Source organism: Diorhabda carinulata, chromosome X (genome assembly GCF_026250575.1).
Source record: "Diorhabda carinulata isolate Delta chromosome X, icDioCari1.1, whole genome shotgun sequence".
Taxonomy (NCBI): Eukaryota; Metazoa; Arthropoda; class Insecta; order Coleoptera; family Chrysomelidae; genus Diorhabda; species Diorhabda carinulata.
Window position 1 is genome coordinate 65,504,796 of NC_079472.1, and position 24,413 is coordinate 65,529,208.

General features: G+C 33.1%; 1 protein-coding gene across 1 annotated transcript; it reads right to left on the bottom strand.

Moving 5' to 3' along the window:
• Positions 1-538: 538 nt before the first annotated feature.
• Positions 539-23,321, bottom strand: LOC130901404 (SPARC). Its single transcript, XM_057812797.1, has 7 exons — positions 23,186-23,321; positions 8,262-8,353; positions 8,079-8,205; positions 6,887-7,149; positions 5,382-5,584; positions 2,442-2,589; positions 539-737 (listed from the first exon to the last, which is right to left on the bottom strand). Exons 2-7 carry the CDS (start codon positions 8,331-8,333, stop codon positions 675-677), a joined length of 876 nt encoding a protein of 291 aa, XP_057668780.1. The 5' UTR covers positions 8,334-8,353; positions 23,186-23,321; the 3' UTR covers positions 539-674.
• Positions 23,322-24,413: the final 1,092 nt, after the last annotated feature.

Sequence of the window (24,413 nt, forward strand, 5' to 3'; positions counted from 1 at the left end):
CAGTGTCAATATCATATTCTGATAAAGACTTAAAATTAGTCGAAACTTCAATATTCGCAACACAAGAAGTCTTCTAATTTATAGAATTATATTGGTCCGAGGTAATTTTTTGTAAAATGTATAAAAAAAAGTTATAGAGAAAAAAAAATTCTCACTTTTTTGCTTATAACTTCTTTAATTTTAAATTTAGGCCTAAAAGTTATATGAACATATTTATAGGCAAAACATTTTGCAACAAATTATGTCTTTACGAATTTTTTGTAAGACGCATAATTTCTGAGATATCGCGAAAAAGGTGTTTGCACTCATTTTTCCATGGTTTAGTTTCTATTGACCCCCACACATGTACCAAAAATAAAATTGTGTGCTCTGAAAAATTCAATATTCGGTACTTAAATTGTAATATTGCAATGAACTATGTAGAAAACATTTTGACATAAAAGTAAGTCATTATTTGTGTAAACTGATACTAAGATTCTTAAGAACCTTAAGAGTTTAATATATTGATTACGGGAAGGGTTTAATTTAATCTTAGAAAGCAAATTAATACGTTTATTAAAATTTACAAATAAAAACTTAAGCTACATTAAAAATGTTAAGTTCCAAAAATAATATGGCACATTTTTAGCACGAATTCTACAGCACTCTAGGCTTATTTACAAATTTCGTTGTATTTATTGTAATTCTGAGTTATCTTCAGCTTCGGCTATTTCTTCACATTGATGTTCAATTTCCTCCTATAAATATAAAAAAAATAATGTAGATAATGCTGTTTAAATTCAATACTGTTGCCACTTTTGCCAGATGACAAATAATTATCAGACAGTAATATTCCTTCTAAACAATCTGCGATAAGCAGTGGTGTGGCTAGGTGAGATTAATTTAATTCGTACATTTGTTTAAATAAATAGAAATATGTCGTTCTATAGAACATGGGCAATTAAATTGCACAGTGTAGTGAAAATGAAGATAATAAAGATTTACATTTACAAACACAGCAAGTTCTTTTAAATATATTCGAATGTTTAAAAAAGGAAAATATTCAGCAATCTGATAATGCAATCATAATAAGAATTGCTGAATTAATTGCATTATTTTCTAAAATGCCGAATGATTACACGCGATCACGAGTACTATGATTTGGATAATGCAATTCTGTAGTTCTAGAAATGTCAGTCAAAAATTAATTTTGACAATTAAACAAAATTGAAATGGCTCGAAAGGTATTTGTCAAGTACTCCTCAATGTTTGCAAACAGAAATCTAAACCTCCAAGTCAGAATAGAATTCATGGAATGTTATGTGTGATCAGTACTGCTGGACAGAATGGAAACTTGGATTTGAAAGCTCAAACGATACCCTGGACAGACAGAATCACCAACGACGAAGTACTAAGACGCATTGGTCGCAAAAGAAAGAAAGCTCTTGACAACAGTGGCGGACTAAGCCCGTCAGAGGCTCGGGGCGGTAAAGCTGAATGAGGCCCCCCAGCTTTAAGAAATGTAGTTTTACAAGCTTTTTATTCAGTTCACATTTGAATGTATAAATAAATAAATAAGTGTTTATGTCGTTAAAATCTGGTAAGTGAAATTTAAATTCAACTTTAATTATTTACTTTATTATTTTTTTGTAGCGCCTTCAATTTACCTAACTGCTCAATAACTTCTGTGAAATCGATTTCTTCTGAAATTTTTCGTTCTATTGAATGCACGGCTAGATTAGTCAGTCGTCAAGATAATTTTTAATCAGTTTAAGTTTAGAAAAACTTCTCTCGCATGAGCAAAAGTATAAGCGATATACAGGGTAACGATTCACAAAAGTCCCATTTTATTATAAATTGAAGGATTTCTTGGGCTCTCCATTTGGCAGCAACGTCCATACACGGTGGCTTTTACATGCCCGCGGTACGTAAATTTCGCAATGGTGTTGCTGGGTTGAGAACTCGAAATAAAACTGTCCAAGAGTTTTTTAAAATGCCAACGTTTCGATCTTTGTCGAGGCTAAAAATATTGTGAATTATAACTCAAACATTGATGAAGATAAAGATGAGTTATAACGTACAATATATTTTTAGCAGTGATAAAGATCGAAACGTTGGCATCTCAGTTTCATTTTGAGTCCTCAACCCACAACACCATTCGAAATTAGATACCAGGAAGGACAATAATATCAACAATGACATTTTAAAATAATGTTTAAAGAGAAATTTGGCAACACACCGCAATAATTTCATCATTGTTTTAATTTAGTTAGGGCGATGAAGGTATCTGGCAACGGCAACAGCGGAACGTTAAATTTTAAGAATCAATCGTGAGGTTACTATTTGAATATTAATTATGTGTTAAGAAAAAATGAATAAATGATAAACTAGCAATAAAAAACAAACTTTCAGTGCATTTAAAGAATCAATAAAATATTATAAAATGTTAACAATTTGCTTACCTCCTCTAATTGGAGACATTTTGCCCATTCCTTAAGAGTAATACGGTGATTGTTATCGGCATCGCAAGAATTCAAAAACGGACTAATGCAATGTTCGAGGGCCATCAATGGGGCTCGAATGGGGAATAATTCATGACGAGAAACAGATCTAAAAATAAAAATTGACAATTTGAGCATATATTTTTAGATATATTTCAAATAATAGTAATAGTAAGATCCCCAAAGATGGTATATTAGTTACCGAAAATTGCAGATAAAAAATAACTAATTGATACTGACTATTACGTGCGGTTGTTATTTTAGTGCGGTATAAATTTATTAGTATTGTACTCGAATTCACATACTTAGGTGCCCATATAGTAGTTGTAGGTGTAAAATACGTTTATTGATATGTTAATATAGATTTAAAATCAAATTTATACGAAAAAATAAATCAAAAATCCTATTTGACGGTCCCTTCTACTTGCGATTCGGTAAATCCGCCCCTGTTCTCAAGTCGAATGTACCGGCCATAGATAATCTGACGACCGGTTACGATGTTGCCGTAGTGCTTTTATATTCCTTAAAATTAATTCTAGCGTACACTAGATTTTCGTACAGTAGTAAAAGAACGAATTTAGAAATAGTTGGAGCATTTATATATATATATATATATATATATATATATATATATATATATATATATATATATATATATATAACAATAATAAAATGTGTAAATTTTATATTTAAATTAACCCATAAATGCCTAATTTACTTTTTTTCAAACGATTTTAATGAAAATTGCAGAATATCGTTAATTAGAAACTTACTGCGTATAAAAAAAAAATGATACCGCGTCTAAATTTATTCAAGTACTCATTTTAAGGACGCCGGATGTGCGGGACTATAAATTTTATGTATTTAGACAATTCATTAATTATTATTAATTGCTTTGTTATTGATCCATTGAAATGGGTTAGTATGTGTACGGAGAAGACAAACCGGCCCTGTACAGATGAGAAACAATTTCTCGGAACTAAGGAAACGATACAATTAGGGCCGATCCTCACTATAAAGCCGTTCACAGTTCGTTCTGGGTCCAAACTCGGTTTGATAAAATATTATGAAGTAAATAATATATGTGTGCATTCATACTATCGGTAACAGTCAAGTTTCGCTTGAAACCGAGTCCAATTACGATCAGGTTCGAAGAAATTTTGTTTGAGCGAGCTCGAACTTGTCACTACATGTACCGTTAGTGTGAATATTGTTTTGTTTTGGGTTCAATTAGCTATTACCCGCTAAAGCGATCAGTACATCAAATGCAATAAATTTTCAATTTTTTTTTAATTTTTACTGTGATTTTCTTCAAAATCAGTAGTAGTCCAATCCATTGCTTTATATTTTCTTCTTGTCTTGATAATATTATCTTCTTCATCAAGAAGAAGACGTATAATCGCTAATTCTTCAATCGAAAAGTTTAATGACATTTTTTCACTGCAAATATTATAATAATTTTCTAATATCATTAATTATCTACGAGCCAAATAAATCCGACTTTGATTATTGACAATGCAAGACTGAATCGTGAACTGATTGTACAATGTGTACACGATTCGACTTTACCAGACCGAAATCGGTACAAAGGCCGTTTTACATAATGCAATTTAACGTGCAAGAAATTGCATGCAAGTCTCTGTAAACAGTAAAAGTAAATAAATTCCTAACCTCAAATTTTTTCCAATATTTTGTATATAGTTTAACAATGTAAATAACGAAACTAAGTTTTACGAAAGTCAACTGATCTGTTATGCCAAAAGTAACTAGATTGCAACTTGCATGCCGTAAAAACGGCACAAAACAGATAATGTCAAAATCTTACACGAAATAATCAAATGAACATCATCTGCGCATGCTTTTGATATAAGAGAAATATTGCGTCTTGCATTGCATTGCACGATGTATTGCATCATGTCAAGCGGCCTTAAGCGACGTGCAATATTCCACTATGTAATATTTTGATCTTGCAAGGAATTGCTTGCAATTTATTGCATGATTTAAAACGTTTGCGTTGTAACATTTCAAGTGATTTTAAATTTTAGACTTATCGTTGTACTAAAGTAGCCTCCATAGAGTTGAATTTAGTTCTTAACTTCAAATTAATAAAAAATATCGGAGAGCTGTTGAGATTGAAACATTGGTGGATAGTGGAAAGAGTCAACCAGTTCACCAGTGAAGGCCAGGTACGGATGGAAAACGAAAAACAACAGCTCGGATGGATCGCCGTCTCACGATTGCTGCATTGCGAGGCCGAACGCAAACCGCTAGAATACTCCAAAGAGGCCTCCAACAAGCTCAAACATGAATTGGACAGAGGACGACTGGAAAGAGGTATTGTTCACTGATGAGTGTAGTACGTGTTTGTATGGCAACGATGACAAAAATAAGGTGTACAGAAGAGCTGGAGAACGGTATGCTGCCTGTACTCGGTTACCACGGGTTGCGTATGGTATTTCTTTTGAGGCACACACGGATCTCCTCTCGTCTAATTGACAGAGGCGCGCTAATAGCACGACGATACGTTGCAGAGATTATGTACTACCATATGCTAGATTTGGTTTTCTACTAATGCAAGATAATGCTCGACTACGTATGGCAAGAATGGTAACGGTGGTTGGTATTGCAAAAATGGACTGGCCCGCTCCGATGTCAATCCTATTGAACATATTTGGAACTAGCTCAAAAAACGTCGTATATCTGCTTGATCAACACGTGAAGAGCTCACTTTTTGTGTGCGCTTCCTTCAATTATTTTAGTGTCAACTGAAAGTGTTGTCTATTAATAAATTTATTAGTAAAAAAAGCTAGAAACTATATAAAAGTGTGATATTATTGAAGAAAACATTCAAACTAGTTTTTATAATAAATTAGCAACTAGCAACCTTTGTAAAAACTTTACCTGTCTGGTGGATGGCCGTCTAAATCGCAGAACTTCCAAATGGCGGCGTTCGTCCAACGGCGAGTCATATTAGATTCAGCTTCACGTTCCATATTCAAATAATGGGGAGTCAATTCTTGTCTGTCGGCCAAATCTCTCATGATGTTGAACAACCAATCGCGCATTCGTCGTGGAAAATCGGCCATTTCTTCTTGCGAACAATGCTAAAATTTCGAGGTAATCAGAGTAAAACTTTTCACATTCATTTTCGATATTTTTACACAGCAAGCTTAAAACCCTTACACAGTTTAAGTAATAACCGAAATAATAGTTTTAAAAGGAAGAATAATTTGAAGATGATGAATTTTACAGTGTTTAACGGAAATTGCAAGATGAAAAAAAACATGAAAAAAATATTATAATATTAAGCATATTTTAAGATAATTTGTGGCAGCAATTTTGATTGCCTATCTGGTCAGTTGGGATATAATTCCTCATACCCCATATCCTTCACATGGAACATAGTATAGTCGATAAATAAGTGGCCTTTTGACAACGTGCAATAGCCGTTAATATCGAAACCATTAGTGTCTTTCTCTTTCACAACCGTCGTTTTATTTTGAACCGTTCGGGATACGACAAATGCAACACAATTCGATTCTTGGATTAATCTCTTCTGTTTCTGGCGTTCTTGGTTTGCAAAAGTCTTCCCCGAGCCCGTCGATAGTATCCTGAGTAACACCCGCTCAACTGTTGTCTCGTCTCTTTCTTTTTCCACAGTTAACTTTGGTGGTTCTACTACAAGACCCATAGGAATCATTTGATCTTAAAAATGCTCAAGCTTTTTTTTAACTAGTCTGTCTATTTATTTAACCTCAATATTCAAAGTATAACCCAACGTATTCTATGGTTGTAGCCCAAGCTCTAACTGTTACTAACAGGAGTTCTATCGAGGCACTATCGCCTCAACAAACACCTGAAGAAGCTAGACCTAACAGATAATGCAGCGTGCAGATTTTGTTGCACTGAGGACTCTATCTACATTCTGAAACACTAAGGAACTCCAGAGCACTATACCTGGGTGCCATCCCATTTTCTAAACTTTTTAAAAGGAGTGGGATTAACAAATCAGTTGTAAACACTGGGTTCTCCAGTATCCAGGAACGCGAGGAGTGACTGGACAGTCAAAAGAAGACTTAAGGTAGGTAATCTTGAGCCAAAAGGGCCAGCTACTAGCCACAGTCCACCGAGCAGCTCGACTACGATTTGCTAGAGACTGAAAAACGTTCTCTTCTCAGATGAAAGCAGAGCGTGCCTGCGTAGTAGCGATAGAAGAGGACGAGTCTACAGGAGACATGAAGAAAGATTCGCGCAGTGTTGCATAACCGTAGCTTTTGTAGGAGGTACCTGGATGGTTTGAAAGGGCAAAACTAATAAAATTAGATAATATCGTTTTCGAAAATTCTGCCTACAGGCTATTGCACAAAGTAAACATTTAGTTTTCAGTTATATATTAATTCACTTACTGGCATTTCTCTACATTGTCCGTAATATTCAATGTGTACGTGTTTGTATTGAGGCCCTTTACATTGAGGGTCTCCTTTATCGCACAGACATCTTTGTTGATATATAGCACAATCTGACGACCAAGTTTCGTTGTGATTGGAGCATACTTTGCGTCTAGATTCAGTTTCTACCGGACATTTTGGAATACAAACACATTGAGGTTCACCCAATTCGTCAACTTGACAAACCCTTCCGGCTCCGCAACGTACTTGCATACACGGGTCTGAAATTCACACATAAATTTATTATCAAATCGCACAGTCAACATACACGTGTGTTTTGAGAAGAAAACTTTTCTATGAAATGCATCTTTTTGCATCTCTTATCACTAAGTGAAAACGATCGAGTAGATAAAACAAATATAACTCATTTTTGATTAATGTTGACGTCGAAAACACTTTGTAGATTTCCAAAACACGAGCACTCATAACCTCTCAACACCTTTCAGTTGAACTGGCAACGGCGTAGTCAAGGAATTACGTGTTTCCATATAGTCCCATACAACTGTTGCGCACTCCCGATTTTATTCGCGCTTGCGCACTGCAAGCAAAAGTGACGAGCCATGAGCGAGAGATCGATATTGTCTGCACCTTAATGTTCTCGTCACGTTGTCACGTTTCGGTGATTACATTTATGAATCCAGGATATTTCAAAGTACAGGAAACTGTATTAAATACCATCACATCCTTCCAATGTTCAGCCGTATGTTGGAGCGCGAATCTTGGTGCAAACGCTGGACGCAAAATTTTGATTTAATTTGGATATAATATAATGTAATACTCCTATATGTACAATTGGTACGGGAAAAAACGTCTCCACGTTACGGTGCCAACAATATTAATTTTCTCTCTCGTCCGAGACACTTTATCTGTACTGCGCATGCTTGAGAATGCGCAGAATCGAGCTGGAACTTCGGAGGATAGAGAAATCGTTGTCATTCCGTCTTTCTTAGTCGAAACAGCTTTCATTATAGAAATTGTTCACATAGAACAATTACATAATATATGGGATATAAAAACGCAGGGCCGGCTCGAGTAATAATTAAATTAAAAGGAAAAAAGACTTTTTCTGTTTATTTCAGCGGTGAGAATAACTCATAAAGTGGATGCATTTAATAATAATTATTGTATTATATCGTAGTCTTATACTTACCTACTACAGGAACTCTATTATCAATAACATCTGAATCGGATGGTGGTGCTACGGGTGCATCTTCTTCTTTTCTTTCTTCTTGCGATTCGCTCGATATCACCTTTTTGTGTGTGTGTTTATGTTTCGACTAAAATTTATGAAATTAATTAATATTGGTAAATAAGAATTCAATTGCTCACTTACGACTTTCTCTCCTGATATTTCCGAAAGTAGACATACGACTAAAAGTGTACACAAATAAAATAGGAACTTCATTTTATCCGCTGAATGTCAATCTGCAATAAATTTATCACAATTAACGTCAACAAAGTATAACAATCATTAACTGTTATTAGAATGAAAACTTTTATACTGGAAACAGATTGATTTATTTCGATTTGGATTTTTGAGTTTCAAATATCCTAAAATATCAAGATTTGGTTGTAATACCGACGAGAATTTAATGAAATTAAAAATACCGTTTACAGTAAAAAATTGGAGATGACGCTCAGCAGGTTGGCAACACTGAGTGTCTGGGAGCGCTGCAGCCGATTAGTCATTGTCTGAATTACACGTTTTTGTTTCTTAGACAGTTATTGTCACGCGTGTAGCTAGAGTGAGGTTATGTCTGTGCCGAATGTATTTAATTCACGTGTACACGCTTAAGCTCTTTCTTTGTTTGTTTTTACTATGGCTAGTTCAAGCAAAAAACCGAAAACCTAACACTTTCATATAGAGTGGGAAACCGATTACTTTTTTACGCGAGTTAAAGATAAATGTGTGTGTTTACTTTGTAATGTGAGTGTCTCAAATACTTTTGAGATATAAGCAATAAAACAGACTTTTTTAAATAGTTTTTGAGATATAAGCAAAAAAACCAAACCTTTTTTATAGTTAATTGTTCATAACTTTGTAATTTTTGGGAAACTTCCTACATTTTTCGAATCTTTTTTCAAATTTAGAGTATCTCTAAAAGTTTTTGAGATATAAGCAAAAAACCAAACCCTTTTTTCAATCAATTGCTTATAACTTTTGTAATTTTGGGAAATTTACTTCACTTTTCGAATCTTTTTTCAGATTTGGAATATCTCAAATAGTTTTTGAGATATAAGCAATAAAACAGACTTTTTTAAATAGTTTTTGAGATATAAGCAAAAAAACCAAACCTTTTTTATAGTTAATTGCTCATAACATTGTAATTTTTGGGAAACTTCCTTCATTTTTCGATTCTTTTTTCAAATTTAGAGTATCTCTAAAAGTATTTGAGATATAAGCAAAAAACCAAACCCTTTTTTTCAATTAATTGTTTATAACTTTTATAATTTTGGGAAATTTACTTCGCTTTTCGAATCTATTTTCAGATTTGGAATATCTCAAATAGTTTTTGAGATATAAGCAAAAAAACCAAACCTTTTTTATAGTTAATTGTTCATAACTTTGTAATTTTTGGGAAACTTCCTACATTTTTCGAATCTTTTTTCAAATTTAGAGTATCTCTAAAAGTTTTTGAGATATAAGCAAAAAACCAAACCCTTTTTTTCAATTAATTGTTTATAACTTTTATAATTTTGGGAAATTTACTTCGCTTTTCGAATCTATTTTCAGATTTGGAATATCTCAAATAAGTTTTTGAGATATAAGCAAAAAAACCAAACCTTTTTTATAGTTAATTGTTCATAACTTTGTAATTTTTGGGAAACTTCCTACATTTTTCGAATCTTTTTTCAAATTTAGAGTATCTCTAAAAGTTTTTGAGATATAAGCAAAAAACCAAACCCTTTTTTTCAATTAATTGTTTATAACTTTTATAATTTTGGGAAATTTACTTCGCTTTTCGAATCTATTTTCAGATTTGGAATATCTCAAATAGTTTTTGAGATATAAGCAAAAAAACCAAACCTTTTTTATAGTTAATTGTTCATAACTTTGTAATTTTTGGGAAACTTCCTACATTTTTCGAATCTTTTTTCAAATTTAGAGTATCTCTAAAAGTTTTTGAGATATAAGCAAAAAACCAAACCCTTTTTTTCAATTAATTGTTTATAACTTTTATAATTTTGGGAAATTTACTTCGCTTTTCGAATCTATTTTCAGATTTGGAATATCTCAAATAGTTTTTGAGATATAAGCAAAAAAACCAAACCTTTTTTATAGTTAATTGTTCATAACTTTGTAATTTTTGGGAAACTTCCTACATTTTTCGAATCTTTTTTCAAATTTAGAGTATCTCTAAAAGTTTTTGAGATATAAGCAAAAAACCAAACCCTTTTTTTCAATTAATTGTTTATAACTTTTATAATTTTGGGAAATTTACTTCGCTTTTCGAATCTATTTTCAGATTTGGAATATCTCAAATAGTTTTTGAGATATAAGCAAAAAAACCAAACCTTTTTTATAGTTAATTGTTCATAACTTTGTAATTTTTGGGAAACTTCCTACATTTTTCGAATCTTTTTTCAAATTTAGAGTATCTCTAAAAGTTTTTGAGATATAAGCAAAAAACCAAACCCTTTTTTTCAATTAATTGTTTATAACTTTTATAATTTTGGGAAATTTACTTCGCTTTTCGAATCTATTTTCAGATTTGGAATATCTCAAATAGTTTTTGAGATATAAGCAAAAAAACCAAACCTTTTTTATAGTTAATTGTTCATAACTTTGTAATTTTTGGGAAACTTCCTACATTTTTCGAATCTTTTTTCAAATTTAGAATATCTCTAAAAGTTTTCGAGATATGAGCTAAAACCTATACCCTCCGACAATGGCGTCGGTCTGTTTCCAAGCAACAAGCTTTCGAAATTGTTACAAAATTTTTTTAAACAATCATCAATGCCCTTGGGTTATTACTACTGGTAATCGATGAGTTTCAAAACAAGAAGTATAGTTACAGTTGATTTAAAGTACGTGGAGAAAGGACGTGGCTTCGTAATGGTAATAAATCTTGAATAAATAAAGGAAAAATCAAAATAATATCGGTAGTCGATATATTTTACATTTATTTTTTCTCGTTGTACGAACAAATTGCAGGAAGAGTTTATCATGAACCCGTGCCATCATCGACAAACTGTTGAGATATATAGGCAGGATACGCAAAGATAATAATATTAATCAAAACTGTGTCACGATGAACTTAAGGTCAAATAAAATATAAAATAAACCTATTTTTGACGCTTAATGTGCGTTAAGATAAACATTTCGTTATTCTAAATTTGTTTTCAAAATTGTTTTGAAAAATAAAAGAATATTGAAAACGTTGGTAATGAAACGAAGTTTAACAAATGTAACGTTTTTCGGATTTGTTCACACTCTTTCTATTCGTGGGGTGAATTAATAGACACTGATTCTTACGTTCTTAATTTATTTATACACTATACACTATTTTAATAATTTACTTATAAACGTCATTTCACTAATTCACTGCAACTATTTATTCAAAACTAACTCACTGCGCTACATAAACTCATTTATATACCACAAATAGAATTCTACCAAGTTCTAGAACAAAAAGAAACACAAGAGATAAATAAATAGACTTTCCTAGAAACTATTTCAAAGATATAATGTAATAAACAGACCAAAGGCGCCGTGCGAACTCGCCGAACTTCAAAATTCTATTACAGTCACACAGGGCCGGCCCAAGGACCCACCCCGCGAGCCTGTCCGCGACTATAATAACTGGATAACGTGATAACCTCTTTAAATTCATAAAATATTGTGTTCCCTTCCCCTCGGAGTTCTAAGCTTAAATAAGATACCCTCTATAACTTGAAGTAAGAATTTGGGCTTCGCACTTCAGTAACTCAAAGTTGTAACGACGACTTCAAATGTAAACGACAAATTAGAATTTAATAGTCCAGGCTACCAAGGTAAAAATGATGTATTACCTCAGATTTCAATAAACCTGCATCGATTTGCATGAAAATTTGTAATTAAGCTTGACTTACCCTTATCTTCAAAATATACCCTATGCCGATATGTGCGTATTACACTGAAGGATGAAAACTACCCCTTATTGCAAAACTATAAGTATAAGCATTTAATGAGTAGAAAAATACTTTTAAGGTCTTGATAAAAAGTTGTTTAAAACTTCAAATATAGTATTGATAATTTTTCAACTCTGCTTAAAGTATTTCATCCCTTATAAAGTATCCCCGGTTAATTTAAAATTATTTAATTACTTTGTGGTAGCTCACTTATATTAAATTGACTTTTTTTGTTTGTGTTCAACGCAAATACTTATTATTACTTATTATCACTTATTCATTTATTCGAGAAGAGCCGTTTCTAGTTACATCAGAGCTCTGTTTTCGTTTTCTTCTGGCCAATGGTCGTTCGCTTTTCTTCTTTTCCAGCCAGGTCAGCAAATACAACCACACGCAACAGTCACAACCTCAGCCCTGCAGAGGAGCAACTCCCATATCAGCGATCGAAGTTTGAAGAGAAAAGACGTTGTAGTCCAGTTTGGAATACATCATATTAAAAAACGAATCCGAATTATTGAAGAAGCAAGAATCGAGAGAAAGTCTTCCATGGAAAAGACGAAGAATTGCTGATTTATCTCTTTCTCTGATGTTTATTTAAGATTGAAAATAAAATTGATGTAGAAAGTGTGATTAGTTTGAAACAAAAAAAAAATGCCGACTTTTTATGTAGAATAAACTTCAATATATGTAAAATAAATAATTACGTACTCGTACATTTTAAGATTTCAAAGTTTCATTTGCATTTAACCTAGTTCTTCTATCTTTATAAGTCCCAAAGAAAGCTCATAATCGAACCTCTGTAAGTAAAAACCTTTCAAATTATTAAAATAAAGAAACTCTTAATATTGCTTTTTATATTCAAACAAACAATATCCAACGCTGGTTTTAATCGGGTTTTCAGTTTCAATGACTGTAAACATCACATGGAGATAAATTAGTTGACTCTGAAGATGAGATTATGAGGACAATTGAGAATTAAGACTGAACCTCACTTATGGAAACCCTGGAACAACGAAACTTCTACCGCTTAATGGCCGACACATACGTGTCATCCAAAGAACGGGGAACGGGTCGGTGCGGGATCGGAAAGGATGAGCACACATCTCCTACACGAGCTCTTTCCGATTTCCAGCTCTGGCTCGATGCATTCGCCACCAGATAATAATATTTGCCATCTTTTTTATTAAAAAGATGACAAATATTATTATCTGCAATAATGACATGTTAAATTTTTGTCATACGATGCGCGGTTCGCGAGATATTTAATAAAACGTGTTTTTCAAGATGGCGGCTGAAGCGAAGCCCCCCACATGACGTCCACTTGGATTTACATTCAGGGGACACTCCTGAAAAACAAATACTTGTTCTCGTACGTTTTTTTCAGAACCTACTTTTTTGGTTGGGGCTGTGGGACTATTTATAAAAGCAACAAATTCAACCGTAAACTACACGCCGCGGCGTACGAATCGGGCTTATCAAATATTTAATCGGTAATATTTAATCTGTTGTGTACTTTTGACATTTAATTCCTTTTCCAGATCATGTCTTTGTAATCGGCGTTTCGGTATTGCTAATTTCTTTGGTCATACAGTACTGGATATTTCCTCACTTATTCAATAAGTTCTTCCACTTTCATACCAGACATTATTGCCGGACCTACCACCGGTTTTTTTTATGTGGGGATACCTGAAAAGTAGAGTCGACTCTCAGGCTACTCAACCCCAGGCCCGCGGGCCGCACTGTGGCCCGCGAACGAATCTTAAGTGGCCCGCGCAAGTGTGGTTTAGAAATACGCATCAAATTCAAAAATCCCGCGGCGCACTTTATGCAAAAGCAAAAAGCTCGACAGACGTCAATTCGGGATATTATTTGAAGAAGAAATCAGAGAATTACAACTGTATTGTGGTGTGCAATGGCTTTCAAGGGGCGGCATGTTGTAACATTTCTTCAACTTGCGAGAACAGGTGTCGCAATTTTTAGAGCAGAAAGGTGCTTTACCATTCGAAGTTGATTTACTGAAGGATACATCCTGGTTGAGTGATCTTGCATTTCTTGTTGGCATTACAAGGAGCTCAATATTGTGTCTGTTAATTACTCTAAATACAAATCTAAAAATAAATACTTATCACAGTGATTTGAGAGGAGATTTCAAGATCTCGAGATTAAAAAACAAAATGTACAAATTTTTATAAATCCTTTTATAATAAGTTTGGCTGAAGTAGTTACTTATCCTGCCAATATTCAATTAGAACTTGTTGAACTGCAAAATCATGATACGTTGAAAAAACTTTTTGCTAACAAATTGTCTTCGAAAGCACAAAATTCTTCAGAAGATTTTGCAGATTTTTGGAAATTGATACCAAAAGGAGAATTTCCAGCAATAACTGACCTGTCGTTACAGTTTTTAAGTAGTTTTGGACCAACATATGTATGCAAAAACTTTTTTTCAGATCTTAATTATGTAAAAAATAAATACCGCACATCCTTAATTAAACAACATATTTGTGACTTGTGTTACTGTCAACGACGGATTTGTCGCCAAACACAAGTAAATTATTAAAACACAAACAATGGCAGAAATCACATTGATTGTATAAACAAATTACCCTAGATTTAAGTTCAATTTTGTTTCTTTATTTAGATTTTAGAATAAGATACAATTTGTTCCTAATAAACAATAATTCAATTTTATTTTCTTAATAATTAAGTTTTTATTACGCTTGTCCTGAGAGTAACTGAAACAGGAAATGTAAGTGGCCCGTCGTTAACGACTGAATCCACCATTTGGCCCGACTCTTCAAAAGGTTGAGCAGCCTTGGTCTACCCAATAACCCAGACACGCTTAATCAGTTGAAGACTAACATCCGAGAAGAAATAGAAGGTATTCTTCGCGCAATGTGCCAGGGAGTTTTTACCAATTTGAGATCTAGATTCGAGGAAGGTTTGCAGCACGATGGTGCACACCTGGATGGTGTTCTTTTTAAGAAATGAATTTCCCAGATGCATATTTCAAATAAAATAAGAAATTGTATGTGAATTATATTTAGTTTTTTTATTATTACTTTTTTAAATTCGCAAAACTTTCTAGCCCACCCTGTATTTAGGAAGGAGTCTTCAAAACGTGTTTCGTTGGTACGAAAGGAGGGCCATAAAAGATCGAAACGTCAATTTTTATCTTTCTTTCAAAAATTATTAGAAACAAACTAATTTTAAAACAGAAGAGACCTAAAATCAAGAACATTTAGAAGCATAAACATATCAAAATTTTTAGTATACTATTCAGAACAATCTAATTTAACCAGACGAAAACATTTATAATGGGAAACTTTTATATAAACCTCATACGAGTATCATAAAACAGCCGATTTTTATTATATTCAAGTCAACAAGATTCCAAATGAACAGGAAATGTTAAATGAAACGTTAGCTAAAATAAATTTTGATGTATAAGACAAAATATAGCGAAACAAACAGTTACGTTGTTAATATTACGAGGATTGCTGTTTGTATTATAAAATAAATAAAATACATTTACAATTTCAAGATCTTACACTTTTACATGCAATTTTTACACTCAAAAAATTATGTACGGCCCATATAGTTTATAAATTTGATCTAGGTCACAGTTTAACAATATTGCCAGAATAGTAGTCGGACATTGTGAGGTTAATGTCACCGTTTCTAAATGGAAGCTAACCTCAAAAATCGACAAATAAGTCAATTTTGATCAACAAATGTTTTATGCATATTCTTTATACTAAGTTTTCGACCCAAAAATGCATGTTTTTGAGTTCTTTTGTAATAATAACAGAAAAACTATGCATTTTAGAAAAGAAAATTTAGAACAAAGTTGAAGTATATAATTTGGCGAAGAGTTTATTTTTTTAAATTTTCATACCTGCAATATTATTTATCCATTGATTTTTTTAAAAAAAAGTCACGATTTATTTGATTTTTCAAATTGCGGCTCCAAAACTTGTTATAACGCATTTGTCGCGCTTCTTGCAAGAAAATTACCTACTATTATAAAGGGTTTTCCAATAAGAGGTGTTATTTTGAACAGCTCGCTATTTCGGTAAATGTCACTTTTGAAGCTGTCATTTTTTGACATTTGACAAGTAGAAACTACGCCATTAATGAAAATGGAACGATACACGCTTCAACAACGCATTGAAATTATTAAAATACACTATGAAAATGGTGAAAGTTTGGCAGAGACGGTTCGTAAAACTAAAACATTTTTGGGTCGACGTGAAGCACCTTCTCGGACCGCAATACAGAAATTGGTGGAAAAATTTGAGCTGTTGGGACAAGTTAGTGATGTGAAGAATAAAACCCGTGTACGTCGCTCAAGAACAACTGAGAATATTGCTGCTGTAGCCCAAAGTGTTGAAGAAAACCCAGGTTTGTCCATTCCTCGTCGTTCTTTGGAATTAGCCATTCCACAAACGTCATTACACCGTATTTTGTATAAAGACTTGGATCTTAGGGCCTGTAAAGTTCAGTTAACACGAGAACTCAAGCCGGCCGATCATCAACAACGTCGTGTTTTTGCTGAATGGGTCCTCGAAATGCATGAAAATGATCCGGAATTTCATCGAAAAATCATCTTAACTGATCAGGTCCATTTCCACCTTGGTGGTTACGTCAATAAACAAAATTGTCGAATCTGGGGCTCGGAAAACCCAAGAGTTATTGTTGAAAATCCTCTCCATCCTCAACGCGTGACTGTTTGGTGCGGTTTATGGTCTGGCGGTGTCATTGGACCTTACTTTTTCGAAAATGAGGCTGGAGCAACAGTTACGGTGAATGGATTGCGCTATCGAGAGATGATTAATGATTCTTTATGTCCGAAATTGGATGGTATTGATTTGGACAATGTTTACTTTCAACAAGACGGCGCTACGTGCCACACAAGCAACGAAACCATCGATCTTTTACGGGAAAAATTTTCGGACCATGTTATCTCTCGAAGAGGTGATCATAATTGGCCACCGAGATCTTGTGATTTAACACCTTGCGACTTTTTCCTTTGGGGCCAGGTGAAAGATAAGGTCTACGCCAACAGTCCAGCATCGATTCAAGACCTCAAAGATGGAATTCGTGAGGCTATCGAGGACATAAGGCAGCCGCTTTGTAATTTGGTTATGGAAAATTTCATGAAAAGGATATGGTCCTGTAAACGCAGTCGTGGCGGCCATTTGGTTCCATTATTAACGGCATACCTTCCTCTTTATAATAAAATAAACATCCGATCATTTATTTCAAAAAAATGGCATTTTTCTTTGAATATCAAAATAACACCTCTTATTGGAAAATCCCTTATTCTTTCAACGTGAATCCTAACCACTGTTGAGTTTCTTCACTTGAAAATTCACTTTTCTTCTCTAGAAAAGGTGGCATAACCATTTGCAATTTCTTCATTTGCACTTTCGTCACTAGCCAAAACAATGTCACCATCTTCCAATAAATCCAACAACCCTGACTCTATTGTAAGCTGAGAATCTGATTTCCGTCCTCCGGCTACTTTAGATCTTAAGGATATTAAACCTCCAGGATTATTATTTACTTATACTAAACTTAACAATTTTACAAAGATTTATAATACTCCGAATTATTATTTTTGATATTATGGTACTACTTTTTTTCCCATGTAGTTGTAGGGAATTTGCACTTACTTTTTCTGCTAGTATTTTTACAATTCACTTACACAACAACTCTGGTGACCCATTTTTATTTCATTTATTATAATAATTGGAACAAAACAAAAAATTTTAACGTATATTTGTTTATAATTTCGGTTATAATAGCCTCCCGTAATGCTCAAAAATCTGTGGTATTACCATTACAAAAAACACAACAATTTAATAATATATAAACAAGCACTAACGCCATTTTATAGCGTATATGTTGAATCCTCAAAAAACAAAATACCAGTTAACACCAGAAGAAAAGAATATAGCTTTAGAAGCAATATAGTAATAAAGTTAAACGCCCGCAGTGCTCCATTTAAGCAAGTTATGTTTCCTGACGAAGTAATAAAAAATATAAACGGACTACAATGGTGGTTATCACAGAATGATGAGCCGGAAATCTTCTTCAACTGCTTCTTCAGCTTCAGTAGAACGCGTATTTAGCTCTTTTGGTTTTGTACACTCGGATATTAGAAACAGATTAGGCATAGAAAAGGGAGGAAAACTCGTGTTTTTGTTTAAATTGTATAACGAAAATGAATAAATTGAAAATATACACTAATAAATTTTAGGTGTTACGTTTGGGCGGATGTAATTTGGGCGCTAAAGGATTAATGTACTTTTTACAACATGTAAACTAGGCGCCAAGACCGAAGGGTCATTTTAATCCTATGTGTATTTTACATAACCTAACCTAACCTAACCTAACCTACTTAAAAATCTATCAACTTTCCCTCTATTGGGTTATTTTATGACCTGACCTACCTGCACTTCTTAGCGCCGAAAATACATGTCGGATTATCTACCCTTCTTGGTCAGACAGGTAAAGAAGGATAGTTAGCGCCCAAATTACACCCGCCGGTTACGTTTAGTTTAAGAATTTGGAATTATGTAATTCTTTTTTGTTGTTTTGGCTAAAAGCAGATACTTCTAATGATTTTTGAGAAAACTTTTATATTATGTTGTTATCTAAATCTGGATAAAAAAGTAAAAAATTGATTTTAATCGTGATTTTAATTACTTGATTTTAATCAGCCCAAGCCTGATCGAGTTATGTTTCGTTAAAGTTAAAGAAAATTTGAAACGTGGATTTTTCAAAGAAAAATTATACAAACTTTTTTAAAAAGTTTGAGAAAAGCTTTAAAGTGAACTATAATAAAAAATTTTTGCTTTATATGTGTTCAAGGAGGCTGGTTTTGATTGTTTTTTGTTTAGAAAATTATGGAATTTATCTATAAAACAAAAATATATTCTTCTCTCTGTAGAATATGTACCTATAATTTTCACAATTTATATGGTTTTTGGACATTTATTGCTATTCAAAATATTCTCCATTCAGATCAATATATTTTTGGATGGGTTTGAACCAATTCCATACATCCAAAACATGTGATTTGAACACATCAATTGCCTCTTCTGATGTAGAAATACGTTGACGTCGCAATTTATTTTTGATCTGCGGGAAAAGAAGAAATCATTGGGTGCCAAACGAGGACTATACAGCGTGTGGCGACCATGCCATATGACATACATAAAACGAAAATCCATCCACACCTGACTGACCGATACCTGACTCATAAAATTCCAAATAACCTTCTTAATATCCAAACAGCATACAATTAAATTAAGCCTCCCCAATGTACCTGACTTTGGGAAAAACCAAAATCCTTCTACATAGGCGAGGCGTTTGTAATCTCGAACGCCGAGATTTTCGAACACTACAGGCCAACAAATGCTGGTGACCATTCAGAAATAACGTTGCTCTAATGGAAAGGTGGCAACATGTCCAGTATTCCGAAAAAACAGGCGACCATTTGAAGTGCTTCATGCGAGAACAACTTTTGTTGGATTTGGTCGTCTTCAAAGACCCATACAGTCGATTGTTGTTTAGTTTTGGGTTCATGCGGATAGATCCATGAGTCTGTCACGATATTGAAGCACCGCAATTGAATTTTTTCAGTATTTATTCGCATCATTAGACACGAGCTTTTTTCGAGCCATTGACAAACTATTCGGTTTGCAACTAAAACAAATCTTTTTTCCAACCAAATATTAAAGTTGAATTCGGAAAACCAGCGGAACACGGTGGTGCTTCATCAAAAAAAATCAAAGTTATAGAAAAATATTGCGATTCAATTTTTTGACCAAGATGAACGCGTTTTTAGTATCTGTAAACATCTCAAATTTTACTCGTATGACAACATGTTCTGAGTACGTTCACTTTATGATGACAATGTCGGATTTGACATATTCACATCAGTGTTGCCATATCTTAAAACTTAAGTGGCAGCCATCGTACTCTGTTAAGAGATTTTATATTGTTGAAAATAATTTTTTTCAAATCTATTTTCCGATGGTTAACGTGTTAAAAACATAATATAGACTTCGTTTTCATACAAATTGTGAGGTTATTGACTGTACTATAAATATGACCAATTTTTCTTTGTATTTCTTTGCCTATATTTCACAATTCTTATTTTTTCAATATTGTTATCATCATCATCTATGATTCAAATTAAAAACAACACCAAGATTTGAGTAAAAAATATTTTTTTAATACATTTTAAATGAAATTTTTTAAGTTTTTTTCGATCGATACATTTCAATATTACGTTAAAGTTAGGGTGGACTGCTTTTGTGTCAAAAATATTCATCTTTACATCGAAGCTATCCAATCACTACTATCTTTTATGAAATGTAAAATTAGATCAAGGATATTAAAACATCCAATAAATATTGATGTCGAAATATTGATTAAATAAATTGACTGTTATTAATCTTTGACATAGTTCAAGAAATGCACATCATTCTCGTTATATTCAAAATTTTATAGTGTAATATAAAAGTTGTTTAGTCTATTTTTATGAATGACAATATATCGAAATAATAATTCGATTTCTAGTTACTAAAAAATACTTTAAAAAATATATATAATTTTATTTAATAAAATAAAACTCCAGATGGTCTGTAGAAACTTCACATGGAGGAATTGGGGTTATAACCCAAAGATCTTAGTGTGGATGTACACGGCAATTGTGAAACCAATCATCATATATGGGGCATTGGTTTGGAGTACTAGAACTAGTCTGATTATCACGAGGAACAATCTGTCAAAGGCTCAAAGACTGACTTACGTATGTGCAGCTGGGGCTATGAAATCATGCCCAACAGCTGCACTAGAATTAATTATAAATCTCCCACCTCTCCACATAGTATTGGAAAGCGTGACAGTAAAAACATCACCAAAAAAACCGTCCCTAAAAAATGACCAAACTACCTCAGCTTTAGGATGGTAAATCAAAAAAGTTTACCTTAATACCAAGCTGTAGAATTAAGTGGGATCAAAATACCATACGCCTTCATGGGACCTGAACCCTTCTGTGGTATCAGTTACCAATTATTGGGACAATCTACAAGCAGGCAAAGACTCTCCTGGGAAACTATAACATGAGTGTATCAGCCTAAGTAAGAATCATCTACGAATATTAACAAGATCCCTATCGGAGCACTGCCGCCTCAATGGACCTCTGAAGACGCTAGACTTAGAGCAACTATCCACATTCTCTCGAAACACTACAGAATTCCAGAGCAGTACACCTGGGAGAGGATGAAATAGAAGACGAAGATCTCTGACAACTACAGCCATCAAATCTTTCTGAGAAGAATGGAATGAACAGATAATCTGTGAACATTGGGCTCCCCAATATCGCAGTAAGAAAGGGGGACCCAATAAAGTATCGAGTGATAACTTTCATTATCCATTACCATTATATAGTTCTGAGGAAGAAGATTTATTGTTTGTTCCAACCATTCTTTAAAAATATCAGCATTGATGTCCTTATGGTAGTCACCGGAAGGAGTAGATTCAAAAGTCAATAAACCACCTTTAACTGTCCCCATTTTCCTAATGGTTAGGATGCTTTTTTTCCAGCGAAAAACTATTTCTTTTAAAAGTTACCACAGTATTTTCTTTTCTAAAGAATAACGCATATACTTTAATTTGAAGTCTTTCTTCCAAATGATTTTCCATTTGAAATGTTGGTTTTCCGGAAGCTTTACGTGCTATTTCAAAGTGGCTATTCTTTAATAACTGTAAATTGTAGGATTTATCAACACCAAGCGTACAACTAATTCCATTGTTCCACACTTCCATATATGTTTGTCTGTAACTGATTTGAAACAAATAAGGATTCCTACTAAAGTTTTAAGTTATGGCAACACTGATGTGAATATGTCTAATATGACATTGCCAGCATAAAGTTTGATATTTTTAATATTGAACGTACTCAGAACCTGTTGTCATAGGAGTGCTATTTGAGATGTTTACAGACACTTTAACCCTTAAACCCTTAAACCTTCGGTAAAACTTTAGACTTGGTTCCTTTTCTTAGGGCAAAGGAATTTCATTGTGAATGTATTGGTCACACTGTTTTACGTATAACGAAAGAAATTTTTCTAAAATAAAAATATAAAAAATATAAAAACCCATTAAAAAAAATCTCACGTGAGATTGGGGGGGAGGTAGTAAAGGAAAAATCCTAAAAAATGTCTACTTAATTCATGGATTTATGAATTTATTGTCCCCTAATACAAAATTCATTAATTTTTTTGACAAATAACTACATAGCAAAAATTCTGGGATAATGATGCAGCTATGTAATATTTAATATACAGGCTTTTGGCCGGTACAAACCTTTTTTTATTGTTCAGTACAAGTACTGTGACGAACAAGCTCCTGAAATGGGTCCTTAGACCGGCCCTGTCCAGCTACAATGGAAATTTAAAATTCGGCGAATTTTCTCGGCGCCTTTGATTTGTTTTTTTCATAAAAGGCGGTTTTTCTTTTAAATAATTGTCATTTCTAAAGTCTATTTACTTATTTCTTGTATTTCTTTTTGCTCTAGAACTTAGTAGAATTCTATGTAGGGCAGTAAGTTAGTTTTAAATAAATAGTCTTAGCGAAAAGAATGAATTAGTAAAAGTAATCGCATAAATTGTTGAAATGATATTTTTAAGTAAATTATTATAAGTTAAGTGTGTAAATAAATTAAGAACATAAGAGACAGTGTTTATTCATTGACGTCACGAATAGAAAAAGTGTAAATAAATACGAAAATCACTAATAAAGTCCTATAAACTTGTATTAGCTTAGGTACATTTATAAAAATTTTAGATTATTCTGCGGTAATATTTAAAATGACCGTAGTATGTTTTGGATTAGTAAGCCGGTTTTATTACTCTCTCGCGAATGAAAATAGACTACAACGTTTATGATTCAATATAATAAAAGTTTTAAAATTCAAAATAATTAACTTAATATTTATACTGAAGATATATAGAATTTTTAAATAAACGCCGATTAAAAATATAAAAATTTGTAACATCTCGATATAAAAAATGACTTCATCTGGATATGTATGGGATATTCGAAGGTTAATAAACGGAAACTTACTCAGCCAGATGTTCTCCTATTACTCACTTCACTTGACTAACTAATCAACTACTGTTACTGCTTGTGTATGAATTTCCTATTTCAACAGTCGATCAAGCTCTCGGTACAATAAAAGCGCCCACATTGATGTTGTACACGACCCATGGACGTTCGATTTCAAGAACAATGGGGTACTTATCTATTTAATGAAATAATTGTTATATAATACAGTGTTTTTACGGATTCGGTGTTTCTTGCAAACAATCAGTATATTTTATTTGAATTCATTGCATGAAAAATACTCAAATTACTATTTTTAAAAAAAAAGAACAAGTATTACTGTCAATTGGGGTGACTTTGCCCCTCGGAGTATCTTTGGAGAGAATGTACAGTACCGTAAGCGGGTGTGACTTTATGACTACGGGGTAATTTTGTTTTAAACACCCACTTTCTGACATATAATATGTCATGGCTTCCAAATTACATATTGTAAACGCAATTTAACCCTGTCTACAAGTATATATATATATATATATATATATATATATATATATATATATATATATATATATATATATATATTCTGTGGCAAAGTGTCAAAGTCTGCATTCATTTGATGTTATGGTTCTGACGTATTTGAAAAGTAATTTTGTCGAACGTTAAAAATCGCAACATCTCGGGGTTTCTTTGTGATACAAGTAACGTTCAAGTGATGCACCCGTAGGGTTGCCAGATGAGTCCCGAATGACCTTAAATAGTAGGAATTTGTAGAGTATTGAATCTTTTTGACAAAAATTTCGGGAATCTTGAAACGCTGCTTGTTTGGGAAATCGGGTCCAGCCACAAGCAAACATACGAACTTAACAGAAGAAACGGAAACTATTTAATCGCAAATATTGAAGATTATACTGACTGACAAACTTTTTTACTAAATTTTTTTATATAAATCAAATTTGACAAGACACGAGGCTAATTCGACGCGATTGAAGCGACACTATATCGACTACAACCATGACAGACACTAATTCCACAACACTGCTTGTCAGTTTGTCACCTTTTGAATTAAGATATATCATACGATCTTATATATTAAAAAAATTGATGATTTCCATTCAGAGTCCGTTCAGGCGTTTTACCCAACCGATTTGCTTAATTATTTTTTTCAATGAAAGGTATTGATGCGCAGATCAGCCATCAACCATCAATATCTCAGGTTTTATTCAAGATAGAGACTTCGTTTTGATTTAAG

What these genes read in the sequence shown, in the direction of transcription:
- LOC130901404 (XM_057812797.1), bottom strand. Translation starts at nt 8,333, where the DNA reads ATGAAGTTCCTATTTTATTTGTGTACACTTTTAGTCGTATGTCTACTT. An exon ending in AAATATCAGGAGAGAAAGTC is followed by an intron (nt 8,206 to 8,261) that starts GTAAGTGAGCAA and finishes CATAAATTTTAG; the next exon opens with TCGAAACATAAACACACACA. An exon ending in GACAATGTAGAGAAATGCCA is followed by an intron (nt 5,585 to 6,886) that starts GTAAGTGAATTA and finishes TCGAAATTTTAG; the next exon opens with CATTGTTCGCAAGAAGAAAT.